Source organism: Strigops habroptila, chromosome 11 (genome assembly GCF_004027225.2).
Source record: "Strigops habroptila isolate Jane chromosome 11, bStrHab1.2.pri, whole genome shotgun sequence".
Lineage (NCBI taxonomy): Eukaryota > Metazoa > Chordata > Aves > Psittaciformes > Psittacidae > Strigops > Strigops habroptila.
In genome coordinates this window covers 11,070,981-11,079,559 of record NC_046360.1, presented here as the reverse complement: position 1 = coordinate 11,079,559, position 8,579 = coordinate 11,070,981, and the positions used below count along the sequence as shown (strand labels likewise).

The 8,579-nt window shown below is 43.2% G+C and overlaps 1 protein-coding gene across 2 annotated transcripts; it reads left to right on the top strand.

Moving 5' to 3' along the window:
• Nucleotides 1-2,833: 2,833 nt before the first annotated feature.
• On the top strand, nt 2,834-8,163 carry DRG1 (developmentally regulated GTP binding protein 1). Of its 2 annotated transcripts, none has more exons than XM_030501787.1 (9): nt 2,834-2,963; nt 3,158-3,281; nt 3,916-4,091; nt 4,492-4,561; nt 5,137-5,306; nt 6,061-6,191; nt 6,370-6,537; nt 7,475-7,597; nt 8,050-8,163. In XM_030501787.1, exons 1-9 carry the CDS (start codon nt 2,922-2,924, stop codon nt 8,147-8,149), a joined length of 1,104 nt encoding a protein of 367 aa, XP_030357647.1. In that variant the 5' UTR covers nt 2,834-2,921; the 3' UTR covers nt 8,150-8,163. The 2 variants fall into 2 exon arrangements, with proteins under 2 accessions (XP_030357647.1, XP_030357648.1); XM_030501788.1 differs by lacking the exon at nt 8,050-8,163 and adding an exon at nt 7,798-8,028 and having other exon boundaries at nt 2,835-2,963.
• The last annotated feature ends 416 nt before the right edge of the window (nt 8,164-8,579 follow it).

The following is an 8,579-nucleotide window of genomic DNA, read 5'->3' as shown; positions in this document are numbered from 1 at the left end:
CTGACTTTGCAATGTTGTGCAAGTTACAACCTTTGCACTTCAGCTAGGTTTCCTAAATGGAATTCTCACACTTTAAAACCCATACATATACATTTTAATAATAATAAAAAAAAAGGCAGTTCACATACTGCATCTTCCATCAGTGCCCACCATAAAGCTCAATTAACCTTTTGAGTATATCTCAGGCTCTTGCATCTCCTTTCATTTTCTCTCAGGTTCCACCTGGGGGTTTGTCCTCCTCTGACATTACATCCAATTTGCTATTAATATTTTCCTTGATTTTTTCACTTCTTTGACTTTTTTTTTCTTTTTTTAGTTTTCATAAAGGTGTATAATTTCCACTCAATTTTCTAGTTTTGACTGCTGTCCTCAGTGGACATCATTTATCCATTCCCGATTACCCACCTTTCAGTCACTTCCCCAGCTGTCACACCTAACTTCCCATGGTCACAGCCACCCTCTTGTCCAAGCACCACATCACTTAAAACACCTTTATATTAAAAAATTCACAAGTGTCATCACAGTAAATAAAAATAATTACACTCTATTCACAATCTGAAACGAATCTGTATTGAATAAACCATTCTGAAGCTTAAAAGAGGGTGCTGTTATAAACTAATATGAACTACTTTATCTAATTCTAACCAATTAGAAAGTGCTAGCCTGGTTAGGAAAATAAAAATCAGACAAATTATCTTTATTCATTAAACTCTTACTCCCTTCAGGTAATTAAGGACAATACTCAAAACCAAAACAAGTTTTTAGGTGCCTAAATTCCTTATAGGATCTTTGCTTGAGTAACTTTCTGGATAAAAAAGATTTAAGAGCATATACTGAGCAGTTGTGCATTAAGAACACTGTGAATAGCTAAGCTAGAAAACAAAACCCACCCTGTAGCTAAATTTTCAAACTATATATTTTATTGACATCTTTATTCATTCAGCCCACACTTGGAAAAACGTTTTTCAGTTACACTTAATATATGGGATTTGGAGGAAGTGAGTTTATAAGAACAGATTTACTGTTGCTAGCAACAAGTTCTGAAGCTAGCCATCATCTACTGCAAAAATAGAGGTGGTCTTAATCCCTGATTGAGCATTCAGAATTTGCATTCTTCTCAGTATTTATCCTGTTACTAAAAGGGACCACAAATGTGGACCGATTGTAAGGCTAAATTCAGCTGAGGCATAAACAAGTCCAATTCCATCTGAAATAAGTAGGAAAAAATGTATACCAAGACCAAATCTGCTATGTCCTATGTTGCAATGGATATCGTTCACAAGGAATAATTATAAAATCATGAAGAAATATACAGTGGTAGGTACATTTACAGTACTTTAGCTGAGCTAGCATTACCAGCGATAGTAATCCCATTTTATTTGAGATTCTATTTTAGTAAGCTCTGTAGAAGCTTGTATTAATGACAGTTCCTACTATAAAGAGTTTATGACATTAAAGACTGCTTTTTGATTAAGATGAGACCAGAAGGGGATACTTTTCTCCTTTTTACTGTAAGCTAAAGTTAACTGTAAGTTAATGATCCGTAACAATTCAGTTACCAAAAGTGTTATAAGGTTAAATTTTGTCAATTGTATGATGCTCAGAATCCTGCCTGAAGACATGCCAGGTGATTCTGCAAGTGTTATGATAAACACTGCGACAGTATGGGCCCAGGAGTCGACAGTTTTGTTAAAAAAAAAAAAAAAAGGGAAAAAAAAGAAAAAAAGTTGTTTTACATTGAGATATATCATAAAAAACCCGACTTTGTAATAAATTGAGACAGAAGGACCTTCCTGGAAAGATCACTGAATATAGTGAAAAATATTTCCATAGATTATTCCAATTCAGACAAAATATGACAGGGAAAGGAACTTGGGAGACTCTAAATTCCCGAAAACTCATTAAAAGATATTTCCTTACGTCATAAAAGCACTTTTTATTCCAAATCCGACTGTTCGGCTTCTTGGGATACTGTCAAAAGGTGGAGATACTGGGCTCTTTTAAAGTTTGAAGGGGCATTAAAAGAAGAATCCTTTATTTAAAGTAGCCTGCATTCAACGGACAGTGGCAGATGCCCCTGAGGCAAAGCGGTATGGCCTGGGCTCAGCTGAAAGGAGCCGTGAGAAACCTTCACTGTGGAAGTCCTGGGTTTATAAAGCACCAGCTAAAGGAAGCTGTGCTACGAGCAGCTCTGCCCGGCTCGGCAGGGCTGTGGAATACATATGCACATCTACACACCTGGTGATGAGCAGTACTGCAGGGAGGACGAGGGCAGAGGCGGATCTCCGCGTTCGTCGAGGCGCCGGGTCCAGTTTTACCACAAGGAGAGGCACCCGCCACCTCACCTGCGAGTGCCCGCCCTCACCACACCGCCCCACACCGCCACACCGAGCGCGCATCTTCCACCACAGACACCCGGCTGCCGCAGCCTTATTGCCTCTCTCACGGAGGAGCACCTCAGCCTCACAACGGCTGTGCTGCTCCCGCAGCCCTTCAGCTTCCCGTCAGTTCTGTCGAACACCCGGCTCATGCCGATCCTCAGCCCCTGTCTCTCACGCACTGTTCCCTCACACACACACACACACACACACACACACACACTCTCTCCTCTTCCCTCTCACACCTTTCCCGTACACTCTCTCCTCCCGGCGCCGCAGCCCGCCCCACACCGGCGCCCACCGCCATGAGGCGGCGCGAGGGCTACTGAGGCGGCAGCCGCGTAGGGGGCGCTGCAGCACCCGCGGGCAGGTCAGTGCGCGAGCTCTTTCCCGCCTAGCCGTTGAGGCGCGCTCCCGCCGCTTCTCGCGAGCGCTGGCCTCGCTCCCGCGAGAGGTCGCTGTGCGCCTGCGCGCTGCCGCGCCGCGCCTGAGGGGCGGCCCCGGCCGTGGTGGCTGCCGCGGGGCCTGGGACAAGCCGTCAAGATGAGCGGTACCCTGGCGAAGATCGCGGAGATCGAGGCTGAGGTAAAGCACCGGCCCTGTCCCCGGTCGGGGGTGGGCCAAGCACGAAGGGCTGGTGGGGCTCCGGGCGAGGGGGAGGCGGTGGCCGCTGCGTGAGGGAATGACAGGGCCCTGCCGGCACCGGCGAGGGGGGGGGGAGGGGTGCGGCCCGGCAGAGCCTCTCCCGGTGTCGAGTCTTCGGTTCCGGGCTCTTGCAGATGGCCCGGACGCAGAAGAACAAGGCCACGGCTCATCACCTGGGGCTGCTGAAGGCCCGCTTGGCCAAGCTGCGCCGGGAGCTCATCACCCCCAAGGGAGGCGGCGGCGGCGGCCCCGGGGAAGGTGCGTTGTTCTGAGGCGGCCTCCGCTGAAGTGGCAGCTGCTTACTGCCGGAGCGCGGGGTGTGCGATGGGTGTGATGGGGGTGGCTCTTGTCCGCTTGAATCGTATCGCATTGTCTGCAGAATAAACTGGAGCGGCTTTCTCTCGCTCTGGTCCTTCCTGGTACAGGAGCTTAGCTGTGCTTTTCTAGGGTTTTGAGGTGGAACCCTTGTTGAAGCGTGAATGAAAGGGCTTCTGCATTTTGTCTGAGAAAATCTTGAGTTTGCAGAAGTTTGAGGGGATTTTAAGAAAGATGATCTTGCAGTAGCCACCTGGTTTTGTATAGAAAGGTGTGAATTGTCTAAGCTGCAGTGCTTAAAGTGCCACCTGCACTGAAGTCAGGTGTAGCCCACTGGGAAGCCTTGCAGCCTTTCCTTTCTGGACAGGTACATGCCTTGGAGTGTTATACAGACAAAGTTGTGCAAGGTAATATAGATTGTGAACTATCTGTTTCACTCTATCATCCTCTTTGGAGGGAAGCTTACTGGCTTTCATTCAGGCAATAGTGAACGTAATAGCAGGACTGCTGTCCAGAACCTTAGAAGTTAGAAAATGTAGATCTGTAAATGAATATTGTTGCTCCTTTTTATTTGCAGGTTTTGATGTTGCAAAGACAGGTGATGCCCGAATTGGGTTTGTGGGTTTTCCATCAGTAGGGAAATCTACTCTTCTAAGTAATCTGGCTGGTGTATACTCTGAAGTGGCAGCATATGAATTCACTACGCTAACTACTGTGCCTGGAGTCATTAGATACAAAGGAGCAAAGATACAGGTGAGATCTTTTTGTGTCTGTGGGGATAAGATGGTGTGTATATTGGATGCTGTGGTGTTATGGCTGAAAGCTCTAGTCTGATATTAGCAGGTTAGAAGTGACATTTAGAAGAGCTTGAGAATACATTAGAAATGTTTTCATGAGGAAAACTAATTTTACCTTGCTTCTCGCTTTGCTCTGGGGAGAAGTTCTGGTGGTAGTTCTCATATTTTCTGTGAGATGATCTGTTCCACTGTACCAACAGGGTATGTAGAGTAATACAATATATAGGAAACAGTTTTGCCGTATTCTATTGAGATTTGCAGTAGCTGGTTTAGAAGGAAGGTAAAAGTAGGCTTTATTTTCTCCATGAAGAAAAGTATTTTTCTCACGAGTTACTTTCCTCCTTCTGAACAAACAGCTGCTTGATCTCCCGGGAATTATTGAAGGTGCCAAGGATGGTAAAGGCAGAGGGCGGCAAGTCATTGCAGGTGAGTATGAGCGCTGCGGGCAGCACTCTGTCACTGGTTCAGCTAGAACACTTTATGAGAATGAAAGGTTGAATCACCATTTCTGATGTCTTTCAAAAACTTGAATTGTATGCTGGAATTGAGCAGCCTGCTGTGAAGCAGTAGTTTAATTTTCATTTTGTGCTGTGTTCGGTTCTGGCTTTATGCATTTGCTGAGTTCTTGCTCTGCATTGACTCTGCAGTGAAAGTACATTACCAATTTTGAAGGCAGATGTGATCCCATATTAAACAAGACTGGTGTCTTAATTTCCTTACCTAGCTTATTATCATCAATCTGGATCTGAATGTAGACGGGATGGAAGATTTTTTCAGCCTCTGTGATTCTTATAAAACATGTAAGGATCTGTCTATTAGTGATGCTTGGTCAGCACTACAAACTTCAATCATAGTGGAATTTAAAAACATGCTATGAATGAGCCTTCAGGGCTCTAATGTTGTCATCTAATGTATGTCACTAAGCCGTATTTTGTGGTGTTTTGTCTCAGATTGTGTGTGTTACTTTTTTTGAGAGATTACTTTCTTTTTCTGATTCTCAGTTGCTCGAACCTGTAATCTCATTCTGATTGTTCTGGATGTGCTAAAACCCCTTGGTCACAAGAAAATCATTGAGAATGAACTGGAGGGATTTGGAATTCGTCTGAATAGTAAGCCCCCCAATATTGGCTTTAAAAAAAAGGATAAAGGAGGCATTAACCTTACAGCCACAGTAAGTTGGAAGTTTTCCTTAATCTAAGTAGTAACAATAAAAAAAACTGCTTGAAGAAAGAGGCATTTACAGTTAATGGTGTGCCTGGGACTGTTCCTGTGGTATGGCTTCTTTAGAAGCTGGACTGTGGGGCAGTCAGTTAACCTTTCCTGGAGGCCATCCATACCTATCCCAGGAGCCTGACCACCTCCTCCACCCCAAATCAGAGGCTTGGTTGCTTTCCAGCGATTACAAGTTCTGAGGCCCAAAGGAGAGTTTACAAAACCTGCCTTTCACTTGGTGGCTACAGCATTGTTCTGGAGAGGATTGCTTGGAGTTTTGGCCTTGCAACCCGGACTGCTCCTCATTTCATATTTACCACCAAATCTTTAAAAGCGTAGAAATCCAGAGATACCAAAAATCAGAACTCCTACCTGGGATCTAAGCACTTAACATGTAGTTGTCTGAGCACTGAACTGGTAGATGCATGGGTTTGTATTGCAACTGGTCCTGGGTTGACAGGAAACACTGCTTCTGAATTGTCTGATTGCAGCTGTCAGTGGGTGTTAATGTAAATAAAACTGTTAGGATTTAAATCTTCTTTTTGTCCCTCTCCTGAGGCTAACTGTAGTCAACTCGTGGTCAAGTTCAGGAACTTACAGTGCTGCTGTTGTTTCTAGTGATCTACCTGCAGTGATTGCTAGGTGGTAGCATTATTCATTGTAATGTTGAATTGACTATAAACTCAATTCCTTAACACTGTCTCTACGGTCAGTGTCCTCAGAGTGAGCTGGATACTGAAACAGTGAAGAGCATCTTAGCAGAGTACAAAATCCACAATGCTGATGTCACACTGCGCAGCGACGCCACTGCTGACGACCTCATTGATGTTGTTGAAGGAAACAGGTACTGTTGGCCCCTGGCTTTGTTTCTAACCTGCAGTTTCTATTGCAAAGAGTTGTCTCTCAGGTCTGCTTCCCACAGAAGCTAAGCTAGCAATGTGGTATCAGCATAGGGAGATCTTTCTGATGAAGGTAGCTGATGCTGCTAGGCTGCTCTAACAGTGTTTTCTTTCTCTTTGCAGGGTTTACATCCCATGCATTTATGTCCTAAATAAAATTGACCAAATTTCCATTGAGGAACTAGATATTATTTACAAAGTACCCCACTGTGTACCAATATCTGCTCATCATCGCTGGAACTTCGATGATCTGCTGGAGAAAATTTGGGACTACTTAAAGCTAGTACGAATGTGAGTCCCAGTTGCTATCTTCTGTGGATTTCAGTGTAAGGCTGAGACTGAAGAATGTCTCAAGAATGGATGAATTATGATTGTTTTATAAGGGTTTTCTGCTAGCTTAGAGCTCCAGCTCTCAAATGATGATTTCTTCTGTCACTGAAGTATGTTTACTCTGTAAATCGAGAATTGTACTCCTCTTGTCCATTGTGTGATGGACAGTGGAGTTTCTTAACAGTCATAAGTGCTGTGTTTTGAACTTGTAGGGGAATTAAACGAGCACCTTGTGAAACAAAGGCCAAAGTACATCTTAAAAAAATTCCTGAAAATAGGGAATTCTAGTCAAACTTAGCGCAAAGTTGTGAATTGCAGGGGTGGTCTCTTCTCAGGCTCTCATGCATTCAGCTCTCTCAACAGAACTGAATTTAGTTCTTCATCTAGCATTTCAGGTATTTTTACTGTAAATTATTCCAGGTTTACCTCATACTTACAAAGCATTTATTTGGATAAATTTATGAATGAAGCTATTAATAGTCCTGCTACATGTATCTATCTTCTTGTGACAATGTAAAAGCTATTGTAAAAAGGGATTTAGAATGTTTAGGTATCTGGGCTGCAGCTTTGTCAGTTGAGCTTTTCCCAGAAAAAAAATAAATCATGAGTTGGAGCTATAATAGTGTAGATGTTTTTTCCATCAACTCTTCCAGTTTCATCATCTTTTAAGCTCGCTAGTGATAAACCTTTGCAGTTACAAGGGAGAACCTGCTGCAGACATTGGTTACCCAGATGCAATTTCAGCTTAGGAACACCAAACACTTTACAGAGTATCTATTGTCACCACTCAAACAGTGGAACTTGGCACAAGGCTGACAGTGCAAGTGATCTATGAGGTTTCATGATGGGTTGAAAGAGGAGATTTTGTTATTGACTAACTGTTCCATCTGCATTACAGCTACACCAAACCTAAAGGGCAGCTCCCAGACTACACCTCTCCTGTGGTACTACCTTACTGCAAGACCACAGTGGAGGATTTCTGCATGAAGATCCACAAAAATCTCATCAAAGACTTTAAATAGTAAGTAGGATTGTAAAAGAATAATTTATAGAGAATAGAAAATAATCTACCTCCTGCTCTGTTCTTTCATTCTCTTGTAAACTAGAAGGGAAGAAGGGTTATCTTATTTTTTAATGCTGATGGAATTGGTCTGCCTGTGACAAATTACTATATTTGATGTTCCTGTGCTCTTTCCTGGATAAATTTCCTCTGTGGGGAAGAAATACGTGAAGGCAGCATTCCAGGCCATTGTCCTGTATGCACAAGTACTTTGGATGACTTCATGGTTTGTTTTGATCTGCTGGTACTCTGGTTCACACAGCCCACTCATCCAGGTACTTGCAGGAGAATAAAAATAGCTCTTAAGCATTGCTTTCTGTATTAGCTTTGTGACAGAAATAGCTGCTGTTCCATTGTTGGCATGTTACACGTTTAAGCCTTTTAAACTTGATTTTTTTTTCTTCTCCTTTCAGTGCACTGGTCTGGGGTTCATCTGTTAAACACAACCCTCAGAAAGTTGGTAAAGACCATACTCTGGAAGATGAAGATGTTATTCAGATTGTGAAGAAATAAAGTCATTCTCAGAGTTTGCTGCTGTGCCTGAAATTTGTCTTTAGTTGTAAGTGGCAAAGAACAGGCTGATTCTATGAAAACCTGTAACAAACGGGTATTGGTTTTTTATTATTGTTTTTTACCTTATTGCATGGTAAAACTGGTGTTCACATGTTCACATTCACAGGCCAGGGATTACTTTGTTCTAAATTAGAACAAAACATGAAAAGCAGAGGGTGGAGAACCGTATCTTATGAAACAGTACTAGAGGACGTAGAGTTTTAGCTACTATAATCTGAAATGTTCCTGTTTGAATACTTCAAAGGCTATTAATAGCCCTGGGGTTGTGGAAAAAGGGGTAGGTTCTGCTCGCAAGCAGTCACTTTTTTCAGTTGTTTATACTGTGGAAGTAAACTACTGGGTTTGAGTTTTCTCAGAATTTCCTGCTTGC

Bases quoted from the DNA above. Each gene is read 5' to 3' on its own strand.
- DRG1 (XM_030501787.1), top strand. From the start codon at position 2,922: ATGAGCGGTACCCTGGCGAAGATCGCGGAGATCGAGGCTGAG. The intron at 4,092-4,491 runs GTGAGATCTTTT...CTGAACAAACAG, and splicing joins ACAAAGGAGCAAAGATACAG to CTGCTTGATCTCCCGGGAAT. The intron at 7,598-8,049 runs GTAAGTAGGATT...TTCTCCTTTCAG, and splicing joins CTCATCAAAGACTTTAAATA to TGCACTGGTCTGGGGTTCAT.